The following is a 14057-nucleotide window of genomic DNA, read 5'->3' as shown; positions in this document are numbered from 1 at the left end:
TGCTGAGTGGACGCAACTTTATGCATCTTCATTTCTCCTGAAAATTGGAGTGCAGGATAGATGCAACTGAAGGAAAAGGCTTTTAGGTACCTAGTTTATCCTGCCTTTCTTAAATAAAGGAACAACATTAGCTTTCGTCCAATCTACTGGCATTTCACTTGTGGCTATTAGAGATGCAAAAATCTCAGTCTTCACTCCGTTGTCTCCTTCCCTGTCTTCCTTAGCAACCTGGCGAGTTCTCATCCGACGTGGGGGATTTATCAACCCTTCTGTGCCCCTTAATCTCTTGCATTTTCTCCTCCTTGAAAGTCAACTGATTTTCCGGCAACTGGTGGTTTGGCACCTCCTTCAATCCGGACTAAATTACAAGAGCATTGCATGTGGTACCCGCTATTTTGGGACATGGGCCTCCGTCCTGAAAGAGTTCATTGTTTATTTCCTTGTTACTTGTTAATTCTTTATTTATGTTTCTAGCACTCCATGGTGCTTTATAGACATGGGAGGGGTTAGAAGAGCACTGTAGAATTATTATTATTATTATTATGTTGGTCTGGCAAAATGGATCATCCTACAAGGCTCTGGAACCAAGGATGCTGGAAAATTGATGTTGTACCTGTACATTTATTGTTGTTGGTGTAAATAATGTGACAGGAATTGTGCAGTGAGTAAGAATTTAATTGTTCCGGTTTTTTAGTCAAGTGGTTACTATCTACTCAAAACAGGGTAATGGAAATCTTGCTGCAACTTTTACAGACACATTAATGTAACAATGCGACAAATAGATAAATGATAAACAGTAATACAATAAATTATCAGCTATGCTCGCCAACAGTCTGTCAGTCCCCACTCTGTTTTTATTACTTTAAGTATTTAAAAGTATGATTTAATGTTTCTTGGTTTGTTTTATGTGGGGGGTTTTGGGGGGGGGGGGAAATCAGGGGAAACTTTTTTCAGTCACTTACCTCAACGAAGATGCGATTTTTCTCCATCTTGCATCTCCGTCCCCCCCCCCTGCGGCCTACAACGTGGAGTGGTGCGGCCTTTTCTGGAGACAAGCCCGGAGCTTCAAGCCGCGGGCGTGGCGCGGACTTCCACATCGGGAGCTGCGATCCTTTGCCGAGGGTCGCCAGTGGAGTCCGACCGCGGGGCCTGTGGACTTTACACACCGTGAAGCCGCGGACTCCGGTAAGAAGAGGACGACTGATGAGCTCCATGCCGCGGAGTGTTCCGATCCATCCCGACTCCGGAGTTTTGACCATCCCGACGAGAGGGCTTGGACCGTCGGCAGCGGCGACTGCATGGGGTTCAAGGGCCTCGACTATGGGTGAACAAAGGAGGAAGATGACTTTATTGCCTTCCATCACAGTGAGGAATGTGGATTCACTGTGGTGGATGTTTATGTTTATTTTATGAATGAATGAATGAATGAATGAATGAAACTTTATTGTCATTCAGATATACACCTAGACACAGTGCACCTTGAACGAAATTTTGTTGCATTTTACTCTCCAAAAATCAGTTAAAAGTTAAAAGTTCCAGGTGCGTCCATAAAAATGCGTCATGCGCATGGTTCTGTAAAATAAATATATATTAAAAAGTTTTTAAAAGTGACGATATTTTAAAAGTTCTAGCCTCGGTTTTTTTGATTGTTCAGTAATCTTATGGCCTGGGGGATGAAGCTGTTGCAGAACCTGGTTGTCCCGCTCTTCATGCTGCGGTACCTCCTCCCAGAGTTAAGCAGTATGAACAGTCCAAATTGTGGGTGTGTGGGGGCTCTGATAATGCCCTTAGCTCTACTCAGACAGCGCTTGTACCCCATGTCCATGATGGAAGGAAGAGAAGTCCCAGTGATTTTTTCCGCTGTCCTCACCACTCTCTGAAGGCACTTCCAGTCCGCAGCTGTACAGCTGCCGCACCACGTGGAGATGCAGCTGGTCATGACCGACTCAATTGTGCTTCTGTAGAAAGTGGCGAGGATGGGAGGGTGGAGGTGTAAACTTCTCAACCTGCGGAGGAAGTACAACCGCTGCTGTGCCCGTTTTGCCAGAGATGTAATGTTTGTGGACCAGTTTAAGGTGTCCGTTATATGCACCCCCAGGAACTTGATGCTTTTCACCTGCTCCACTGCTGAGTTGTTGATGCAAAGTGGAGTGTGACTGGGCTGAATTTTCCTTCTGAAATCGACGACAATCTCCTTGGTTTTGTTCACATTTAGGAGAAGGTTGTTCCTGCTGCACCAATTCACCAGCTGTTCCACATAGTAGCTTATGTGGCTTTTCACTTAGTATGGCTGTATGATAACTCAAATTTCACTGTGACAATAAACGCGAACTTAAACTTGAACTAATCAGACTAGAATAACGCAAGCCAAAGCAGGTAGTGCAACCCTTGTACCGTCAATAGTAGCTTAGTGCTGAGATGTGGGTTGAACACTATGGTTCAAAACCTGATGGTTGATCAGAATAAGCTGCTCTTCAACCTAGAGGTAATGGTTCTTGGGCTCTTGTATCACCTTCACGATGGTAGCAGCTAAGTAAGAGTGTGGCCAGGGCAGTGTGAGAGTTTGATATCAGCTGGGTTCTTGAATTGATAGATCCCTTTGGTGGTGGGGACGTCAATGCCCTTGTTGGACAGGGTCATTGTCTACCACATCATGCAACCTCATACAGTCTTACACATTTGAGTTACTGAACTAGACCATGGTGTGCCCAGTATGCTCTCCACCGTCCTCTTGTAGATCTTTAATGTAGCTATTCAGCAACATGCAGAATCTCCTACTTGCTCTTTTCCAAAATAGTTTCAGATATGTGTGCCCAATTGCTGGTAAACCGGACACTTTGAAGAGTTAAGTAATAATTTTCCAGATTGTGTTTGAGGAATACTTTGAGATTTGAAGCAAATGTTAATACTCAATAGTGTTTAATTGTCATATATACTGTTGGAGGGAATTTTGTGTTTAACCTGAACCCCGAGTCTGGCTTCTCGTGGGACCCAGTTGCCCTCTTAATTACTGCTGAGATAGGAACAGACACACACAACATCTCATCGGGCAGTGGTTCGCTTTTCAAACAAGTATGTTTATTCAAGGCCTAACAGTGGCTCTGGGAGAACCCAAAGTGTTTCAAAGATTGGTAACACCCACCGCATTTTTATATTCCCACAACACAATGGTTATATGTGGATTTTACATCTTTGAAACAATTTGCCATTGATCAACTTGCAACCTCCAGTTGCTTGTCATTGGAAAACAATTCCTCCATTTACCTAACAAATGGGTGCAATAAAGGACCCATGCGAAATTTACACCTAATGAATCTATTTATCGCCTCTCCTAACATCCTCCTCACAGACAGTGTTGGCGTTTTTCCCCATTGTGCTTCCCAGTGGATAATCTCTTGGGTTGAACACATAAACTACTCGTCTTTCCTATAATTTTTCAGAATATCCCACATCACTACCAAAATGGAACGATAACATTCTTAAATTGCAACAGCACAACAGGGTTGTAAAGGCAATACTTTATAGATACCAGAATAAAACAAACAAAAAAAGTTCAGTAAATTAAAAAAAAACAATTATCAGTGCAAGACAGCATACAAACCCGATGTCCCTTGTGCAACCATTGCAGTTTGTAGTTTGAAATCGAGTTTGCATTAGCAGTGAAGATAGACACACAATGCTGGAGTAACTCAATGGGACAGGCAGCATCTCTGGAGAGAAGGAATGATGATGTTTTGGGTTGAAACCCTTAGTAGTGTTCAATAGCCTGATGGTTGGTGGGAAGACACTTTTCCTGAACCTGGAGGTCATGGATTTCAGACATCTTGACCCTTACTGCTTTACACGTGACTCACTAACTCTTTCCTTTGAACACAGGGGCAAATGAGTATGATGCAGCTGCTGGTTACATCCAGACCAAATTTGAAGACCTAAATAAGCGGAAGGACACCAAGGAAATCTACACACACTTTACATGTGCCACCGACACAAAGAACGTGCAATTTGTTTTTGATGCCGTCACCGATGTCATTATCAAGAATAACTTGAAGGATTGTGGCCTCTTCTAAGAACTTAAGTGAGGATGAAGGTGAGCTTCTTGATTCTTACGCCTGCCAGATCGGGTTAGTTATTTTCCCATAAGCTTTCAAAAAAGAAATATCACTGTTTCCAGTTAATTTCAACATCCTTTCAGCCACTTAAATATTTGGTGATTCCAGTCAGGGAACTGCCCCTTCAAGTGTATGTACGTTGCTGCTATGGTGATGAATGATTATGTTGTAATCAGTCACCGAAAATGGATGTGTTAATAATTGATGTGTAGGAAAGAACTAATTGAAACTGACGTCTCAGCTTCCCTGCACTTTTGGACTCGGCAGTTGTTCCAGATAGCTCCTTGGCTGTAATTAATTTTTATTTTAAATGACAAGAAGAAATTGAATGCAAAATTGAAGGGTGGAAATGCAAAATAAAACAAAATGCCCGAGAAGCTCAGCAGATCCAGCTTGCATCCGTGGAGAAAGAAATGAAGTTTCACAGTGACCTTTCAACACATCTGATATTCTGCAGGTAGAGGGTATTAGGGGTGTGGAAACCGGGAAAATATTCTCTCTCGCTTTCACTTATTTCAATAAGTTTCCAACTATTTGTAAGATGTCAGAGCAAACAGAAAATTGCCACCCCTTTAGTGCATCTCAATCGTCCGCAAAGTGATGGAAGGGATAGTTAGTTTGGTTTGTTATCGCATGCACCGAGGTGCGGTGAAAAGCTTTTTGTTGCGTACTACCCAGTCAGCGGAAAGACTGAAGGGGGACCTCTATGAAACTTACCGAATAGCGAAAGGCTTGGATAGAGTGGATGTGGACAGGATGTTTCGAGGGAGAGTCGAGGACCAAATGCCTCAGAATAAAAAGATGTACCTTTAGAAAGGAAATTATGAGGAATTTCTTTAGTCAGGAGGGTGATGAATCTGGAATTCATTGCTAAAGAAGGCTGAGGAGCCCAAGTCAATGGATGTTTTTAAGGCAGAGATTGACAGACTCTTGATCAGTCTGGGTGTCAGGCTTTATAGCAGGAGAACGAAGTTGAGAGGGAAAGATAGATCCGCCATGATTGAATGGCGGAGTAGACTTGAACCGAATTCTGCTCCTATAACTTATGAATATCCTGGTGGTTACAATTGACAAGACACTGAACTGGAGTAGCCATATAATGGTCAAAGGCTAGGAATTGTATGGTAAGTAACTCAACTCCTAACACCCCAAAGCCTTCTGCAGTTGTACAGAGCCCTAATGAGACCACACCTGGAGTATTGTGTGCAGTTTTGGTCCCCTAATTGGAGGAAGGACATTCTTGCTATTGAGGGAGTGCAGCGTAGGTTTACAAGGTTAATTCCCGGGATGGCGGGACTGTCATATGCTGAGAGAATGGAGCAGCTGGGCTTGTACACTCTGGAGTTTACAAGGATGAGAGGGCATCTTATTGAAACATATATGATTGTTAAGGGTTTGGACACGCTGGAGGCAGGAAACATGTTCCCGATGTTGGGGGAGTCCAGAACCAGGGACCACAGTTTAAGAATCAGGGGTAAGCCATTTAGAACGGAGACGAGGAAACACTTTTTCTCACAGAGAGTTGTGAGTGTGTGGAATTCTCTGCCTCAGAGAGCGGTGGAGGCAGGTTATGTGGATGCTTTCAAGAGAGCGAGCTGGATAGGGCTCTTAAAGATAGCGGAGTCAGGGGATATGGGGAAAAGGCAGGAACGGGGTACTGTTTAGGGATGATCAGCCATGATCACTTTGAATGGCGGGGCTGGCTCGAAAGGCCGAATGGCCTACTCCTGCACCTATTGTCTATTGTCTATAAAGCCTGTTCACCATCTACAAGGCTCAAGTCAGGAGTGTGATGCAATACTCTCAGCTTGTGTAGATGACTGCACCTTCAATAACTCCAAAATTCAACACTCAGAAAGCTCGACGCCATACAGGTGATCACAGCCTACGTGATAGGCACCCCATCGAAACCTTTCGCAGAGTCCATCACTGACGCACAATTGTACCGTCTACGGCACGTCGTACAGCAATTCAACTCAACCTTTTAAACATCACCTTCCGTACCCCCGACCTCAAGCACCTCGAAGGACAAGGGCAGCAAGAACGCAGGAACACCATGACTTGGAAGCTGCCCTCCAAGTCCCATACCATCCTGACTTGGAGATATATGCTAACAGCATTGTAGAAATACCCACACCTCAAGGACTGCAGTTCAAGAAAGCTGCTCACCACCACCTTCTCAAGGGCAACTAGTGATGGGCAATTAAATAAATATCGGCTCAGCCTTTGAAGCCCACTTCCCTTGAATGAATGAAAAAAAGCCATGGTATGCAGCAGAGAATAAATGTGAATTGGTCGTTGTACTTGGTACCATGATGAACATGAAGGCGTAATTACTTTGGTGATCTTGAAACCTAAGTAATTGGCAAATAGTTTATTATTCCATGGAGTTTATAAAGCAGTGCCAGTCTATTTATAGTTTGTAATGATTCATTCTTGTAATGCTCTGAAGTGGGCATTATGTTTTGACTGAGGTTACAGAGTTGGGAAGAGTGCATGATGGCAAAGGAGAATTTGGATGAGAATTTAAAATATTCTATAATGCAGAAAACTAATGTTATAATTCTTGGGTAGGGATCAGTGGACATATTTTATGTAGTTCTTGATTACTTTCATAAAAGGTATTAAAAATGTGTTGGAAATGCTTGCTGTGCTCTATCTTTAGTAAAAGTGGTGAAAAAGATTTAAATGTTAGAACTTTTCTCAGTAGAAATATAACAATGTCTTTAAGATTATGACAAAGTACTTAGCAGATTGTTGATAACAATTTGCTATATGGAGGCAGTATAAAATTTAATTAATTTTACATTAGATTAATGTTCACAGATGGATGTAATTTGCAATTTTATATCACAGTTGAAATAAAATGTTCAACTTAAAAAAAAAAAAGTGCTTTAAATGGAATATTAAAGAATGGGAGAGAAGAAAGGAAAATGCGCAGGATGGTGTGTTTTTAGCTGCTGAACGCATACCCGATTTTGAATAAATGACCTGTTTCTGAGCGGTAACATTTTAATTATCTCTGATTTTGGTATTTGGAAAGCCAAGTTCTAATATTTTTAACAAACATGCATATTCTCGTATACCAAAGAACAAATTAGCATCAAGTACTGAAGATAGGCACAAAACTTTAACTTTCTCTATATTGACTTGGACTTCCTTACTGCAAGGTGGCGCAGCAGTAGAGTTGCTGCCTTACGGCGCCAGAGACCTGGATTTGATCCTGACTACGGGAGCTGTCTGTACCGAGTTTGTACATTCTCCCCATGGCCTGCGTGGTTTTTCTCCTGTTTCCTCCCACACTCCAAAGGCATACAGGTTTGTAGGGTAATTAGCTCGGTATACATGTAAATTGTTCCTAGTGTGTAGGATAGTGCTAGTGTGCGAAATGATGCCAAATTAAAATAATTCCTTCTGCCTACACATGATGCATATCATTCCATTCCCTGCATAGCCATGTCTCTCTTAGTTCAGTTTAGTTTAGAGGTACAGTGTGGAAACAGCCCTTCGGCTCACTGAGTCCATACTGACTAATGATCATTGGTACACTAGTTTTATCCTACACACGAGGCACAATTTACAGAAGCCAATTAACCTACAAATATGCACAGCTTTGGGATGTGGGAGGAAACTGAAGCACCGGGACAAAAGCCACGCGTTCACAGGATTGATGATTCCACTGATGCCAGTGGAGCAGTGATCAGTGTTGGCACCTGAAGTGTACAGTAGAGCAGGATTGTTGGGATTAATCAACAGTGGTTTAGTTTAGAGATACAGCCTGGAAACAGGTCCTTCGGCCAACCAAGTTCACGGCAACCAGCGATCACCCCGTACACTAGATCTATCCTACACCTTTTAAAAATTTACAGAAGCCAATTAACCTGCAAACTGTAATGTAGGAGAAAACCGAAAGACCCGAAGTAACCCGACTCAGTCACAGAGAATACATACAAAATCCATACAGCCAGCACCTGTAGTCAGGATCGATCCCTAGTCTCTGGCGCTGTAAGGCAATAACTCTACCGCTGCACCACTGTGTTGTCCAATCCTACTGTGAATAACCATCCAGGAGTGTAGTCTCAGTAGATTTAGTTGAAGCTGTGACAGTCATCACAATTTATTTGTTAAAGGTGGAAATTATAAACATCAGATTTTAACCCCAACAACAAAGGGCTTTAAGCCACAATCCCTGGGAAATCGTTCAGCTCAATGACAAGTAATGTTGCTGGTGCTTGTGTATGAACAGCATTATTGCCTTGAGCCTGAAATATGGAACCCTTGAAAATAAAACATTCCCTGCAGTGAAAAGTTCATATTGCCTACTGTTTCTTCATTACTTACTTGGCCCTGCAAAATAAATCAAGTGGCTTCAGGGCCAGTGATGCACAAGCAGAACTTGGCAGTCACGTTAGATTTACATTTACTGAATGAGGGAAATAACATTTGCTTTACGACATTGGAGATGTTTGTGCTATTCATACGATAGAATGTTTCCCATTTTAACTTGTCTGTGGGCCTTTCCGAGTTGTTGGGTTGCTCAGGGCAATGTAAATCTAGTGCACTTGCCATCTTGTGGGGCAGTAGAATTTGAAGCTGGAAATTTCCACGGAGTTCATTGCGCAAAAAACGTTTGCGCAGGTGTATCATACAAGCATGGTGTATTCTCCATGAAACTGGACCACTTTGCATCTCTTTGCAGTTAATGTTTTTGCTTTCTTTCAGAGTTACTTGAACTGCACGGTGTGGAGGATTCTAGAGGAAGGACTGCATCAATAAAATCAGCTTTCTGCTTTTAACTGCTTTTGTTTCCAGAGACTTAAGACCATACATGCATCACAATCTTATCCAATCTTTCTATCCCCTGATAATGCAACATTTGTACTATTTAATTAATTTTATTTTTACAAAAATGCCTTGTTTTGGTGTATCACCTGGCAAATATTTGCTGGTGCCGCTGCAATTCTCCATTCTTCAGTTATGTCACATATGAATGCCGTGTGTTTAAATGGGCATTTTGGTTGTGTAGAGCATGTAAGAAATTAAGTATGGTTCCATAAAACACAATGGCTTAACAAAAAGAAACAAGTCATTAATCCACTGGTGTTCCTGTCCACAAATAAAAATCCCTGTGTGTGTGAGAGAGTTAGTTTGTCAGCCAAGTTGCATGTAAATTATAGCTGTCTTCTTTTCATTTGCGCAACTAGCATACATTATCTTAATGATTTTAAGTGTTTTAAGAAATGGCTTGGGAAAGGCTCTATTAGCTAAGAAGCTGCAAATTCATTTAACATATATTTAAAATGTAAGTAACCTACAATGTACTGATATGAATTTTGCTGCAGTAAGTTTTGTGCCTTGAATATAACTTTGTTTACAGTTGAAACTTGGTTCTGCTTATTTTGGTTTTTATTTCATCCCTGTCCCATGTAAGTTGTGATAGGAACAGTTCACTTTATTTTGGCTTGTCCAAATGACAGGTGTTATGAGCAAAGGACCTGTTAGATGCTTGTCTATTCACTTTATACGTGAGAATGTTTGGTCCCAAATTAAATTTCTGTTTACACCATTAATTCCAAGTGCTAAGACGGATTTGTCCTTGGTCCAGATTTTAAATGCAGTAAAATTTCTTATACATGATTTAATGATGAACTCCCTTCTCAAAGTTCTTTTTTTTATCTCAAAAAACCTCCCCAAATCTCCATTTGTTTTCACGAGGTTAGTCAATCCATTGCCGAGCTACCGTCTATGCCATTCTACTTCCATCCTGACCCATTGATCTGGTTAATTTTCTGTTGTATTTGTGTCTTTGACCACTGCCAGATCCTCATCCTCAATTCAGACATGGAATGCTCTCTTCAAAATCATTTCTCCTTATTCTAGCGACCAATCTTAACGGTTTCCGTTGTCTGCTCCCCATCTTCGATAGTTGGATGTGGTAGCTTCAGTGTAAAGTTTCATCTCGCCTGTCTGTCAGTTAATGGAGTAAGTATCTGAAGATGGACTGGTTTTGAGGGCTCATAACACTATGGATGTCAACTAATGGCCTTGCATTCTGCCTTCTGGCCAGCACACAACCATTATCTGAACCGTTTCAGATCGAATTACTGGAGCAAAATGTTCCTTAGTAGTCTTTTTCTTCCCCACTACCTCTCACAATAATGTCAATGCACACTGTCAGATGATACACAAGCTCAATAGGTGTCCTATAGATGAAATTCCTCATCACATGAACTACTCTAAATTGAAAACCCCTTTGCTGTTTTTTGCCTCCAAATTGATGATAGTAATGGATCAGTTTGTTGTTTGCTGTAACTTATGCTTGAGACTCAAAGGGTGCCTCTGTGTATAATTCGCTCCCTTATATCAGATATTCAACAGTCCTTGCTCACAGATATTTCCGTCATTATTCATTAATCCCTCTTGTTCAATTGAGCACTACTTTTGCCTGCAACCGCTCAATTTATCAGAATCATTGTCAGATCGTGTGATTGGCAATCCTCTGAAATAATAACCAATTTGGGATATGCTGCATATACTGTGGTCATACCCAGTGCCTGAAAAAATGAAGCTTTCAATGGCCTTTTACTTGACAGTTGCCTGCTCATTTTACAGCGTGTTGTGTATGTATAATCTTTGCTTTGAGCTCCAAGCATAATTAAAAATGCTTGTGACCCTGATCTGCAGATAGATAGCAGCTGTAACGGTTTGTGTAAACTTTCTAAAAGCTTTCTTTGTGACAGTTAACTTTCATAGACAATGCAAGTGTCTTTCATGTTGTAAGTACTAATACTGGGCTTTTGATGTTTCAGCATGGTTCCTCAGGCGATTCCAACTCTGCAACGAGCTCTATTTATTCCTTGTTAGTTACAAATGAACATTAAGTGTTTCACTTCTGTAAATTTAGAAGAAGGTTTTCAGCTTGGCTTCACTTGGATGTAATTAGGGTTTCTAGATTTAAAGATTCCATTTTAGTCTGTCATGTGTAGCTAATGAAATTAAGTTTAATGTAAAGTCATCCATTTAAACACAAAATTGGGACTGATTAACAGATTATCAGAAACCCAGATGAAATCCCTCACATGGCAGCACTTTTAACATTCCAGATACTAAGTAAATATTTCTGTTCTGTTTAACAAAAGATTTCAAAGTTTAACTCTGATCACCACCGTTTCAATCCAAAAGGCAACATATCGTACTGCTTTCATTATTAAATGTGCGATTAGACGCTGCAGTTTGAGCAGCTAATTTAAGGAGCATATTTGATTGTGGACTCATCAAAATACATTTTAATTCAAACCACAGTCTTGATTGGAGAGAGGAATTACTGTATTTGTGTCTGAGATGTTTGGTGGTTTTGAATAGTATAATTTTAATAAGTGATGCAGTTTTAAAGAATTTGAATGCATTGATTTTTATTCCAATGTGTAATTCTTTATTGTGCAGAAAAATCTTTTAACGCTGTCTTTGGCCTTCATTTCACTTATTGCGTTTTTTTAAAATGAAGTAATTCTTAGCTTGCGTTATAGATCCTGTAGAAATTGTTCGGTAATATAATAATAGAAAATTTGTATTCTGAGAGAAAGCTGAAGTACATGAAGGAAGGTTGAAGAACATTTAATGTTTTGTTATATTTGCCAAGCTTTTTGGGTTGTGTTAACTCGGATGACATGCAACCATCTTTCCTAATGGTAATGTTAAGCATTTTGGGCACAGGGCAGGCTGGGTGGGGCAGGGTGGGCCAATGGTTGCAATTTGACAATATTTGACTATTACTTGTCATCATTTAATGTTACTTACACACACCCACATTTAAGTTTAGTTTGTATTGAGGCCAAATGTATTGCAACCACGTTGTTTCTTACAATATGTTACCTGGTGTAAAAACAAATAAAAGACCAAATTAATAAAGTACTTTTTAGTAGGATTGCAGCGGCTGTGTCTTGTTTACTGCTGTTGTTCCACCGGGATGTTTCCCTTTTGAAGAACATTCTCATGGTTGCCACCCCACACATTGTACCCATTCCTAATCTGCCGATATACATTCTGCAGAGCCCGTCCCCTCCGCAACTCCTTGATTCACTTATGCCTTCCCACCCCGTTCTCCAGGTTCTTTCACCTGCATCACAGTAGATGTAACACCTGCCCCTCCACCTCCTCACTCACCTCCATCCAGGGAGCCAGCAGTAGCAGTACTTCCAGGTGAGACAGAGGTTCGAGTGCACCTCATCCACCCACATCTACTGCATTCGTTGTTCCCGGCGTGGTCTCCAGTATTTCAGCGAGCCGAAGCATAGTCTAGGCAACCGTTTCGTCTAACACTTGAGCTCAGTCCGCCAAGGCCTACTGGATCACCCGATTGATAACTCCTCTTCCCATTGTCATATTGACCTTTCTGTCCTGGGCCGCCTCCTTGCCAGAATGAAGCCACACGCAAACTAGAGGAGCAACACCTCATATTTCACTTGGGTAGCTTCTAACCCAATGGTATGAACATTGAATTCACCAATTTTACGTAACTACAAATCCCTCCCGCACTACCTCCTTTCCCCATGTACTCCCACCCCTTTATTTCCCCCGCCCTCTCCCATGAGCCTCACCTGGACTCACACTTCCCCTTTCACCTACATTACTTCCTCTAGCTTCACACTTCTTCAATTATTTTGTCTCACACCTATTTTTTTTACCTCGGGGTCTTTGCCCAACTATCTGCCCCCTCCCCTCACCAGCAGTCTGAAGAAGGGTCCCGATCCAAAGCATCACCTATCCATGTTCTACAGAGATGCTGCCTGACCCACTGAGTTATTCCAGCACTTTGGGCTGTGAGTTCCAAGACTTCACTAATATCATTCTGACACTGTGGCAATGCACATCCTCCGAGTTGGAACATTGCTGGTTAAAGTTGGAGACACGAGTGCAAACCCAGGCTGCCACTAAAGAGCAATATTGGGTGAGGGGCTAGCTTGCCAATAAGATCTTAAACCAAGGTCTATCGACCTATGTCCAGGTTTCAAATATTAAACTGAGGAATCTTACCTGTTAGTTGGAGCTTGCTTTGCTCCCACAAATTGACTATGATAATTACAAATTACAAGAGTGACTGTACTTAAAATGTTTCACTGCCTCGTGTGCTCAGGAATGAAGTCAAAGAAAAGTAAAAGGTGATTAATGTAAATGTTTTCTTTCACCTGGGTCCTCTCAAATGTTGCGGAAGGAACTGCAGATGCTGGTTTAAACCGAAGAAAGACAAAGATCTGGTGTAACTCAGTGGGTCAGACAGCATCTCTGGAGGAAAGGAATAGGTGACGTTTCGGGTCAAGACCCTTCTTCAGACAGAGTCAGGAGAAAGGGAAATGAGAGCTATAGACGGCGATATCGAAAGTTACAGACAATGCGACTCAACAAGATAACTGAAGAGAGTACAATGACGTGTGGGGGAGATGGAGAGAGAGGGTTGCAAGGGTTACTTGAAGCTAGAGAAATCAATTTTCATACTGCTGTGTTGTAAGCTGCCCAAGCGAAATAAGTCAAATGTCGTCTACTTCATTGATGCTTCATTAAATCCCACATTCAGGAAACTTGCACACGCTCTTAGGTTAGTTTGGAGATAGAGCGTGGACCAGGGCCCTTCGGTCCACAAAGTCCAAGCCCGCCATCGATCACACATTCAGATTACCCCACTTTCTCATCTACTCCCTACACACTAGGGGCAGAGGCCAATTAACCTGCAAACCCACACATGGGTGTGGGAGGAAACAGGAGCAGCTGGAGGAAACCCACACAGTTATATGGGTAATGTGCAAACTCCACACAGACAGCACCTGAGGTTAGGATTGAACCTGGGTATCTGGCACTGCAAGACAGGTTTCCTCTAGCTTGAAATTGAGTTTGGTGTGAGATTTCCTTTTGAAATAGTAATTTGAAAATGCATAAATAGTTACAGTATGGAAA

General features: G+C 41.7%; 1 protein-coding gene across 2 annotated transcripts in view; it reads left to right on the top strand.

Annotated features, from left to right (window-relative positions):
- LOC129704748 (guanine nucleotide-binding protein G(i) subunit alpha-2) overlaps positions 1 to 12038 on the top strand; it is a 201870-nt gene extending 189832 nt beyond the window's left edge. For both annotated transcript variants that reach the window (XM_055648063.1, XM_055648064.1), the window contains exons 8-9: positions 3877 to 4087; positions 8832 to 12038. In XM_055648063.1, coding sequence (XP_055504038.1) covers positions 3877 to 4067 — 191 coding nt within the window. In that variant the 3' untranslated portion in view covers positions 4068 to 4087; positions 8832 to 12038. The remainder of the gene's footprint in view (positions 1 to 3876; positions 4088 to 8831) is intronic.
- The last annotated feature ends 2019 nt before the right edge of the window (positions 12039 to 14057 follow it).

The sequence above is a fragment of the Leucoraja erinacea genome, chromosome 16 (genome assembly GCF_028641065.1).
Source record: "Leucoraja erinacea ecotype New England chromosome 16, Leri_hhj_1, whole genome shotgun sequence".
NCBI lineage: Eukaryota > Metazoa > Chordata > Chondrichthyes > Rajiformes > Rajidae > Leucoraja > Leucoraja erinaceus.
The sequence above is the reverse complement of the archived record's forward strand: the minus strand, read 5'-3'. Positions and strand labels throughout refer to the sequence as shown.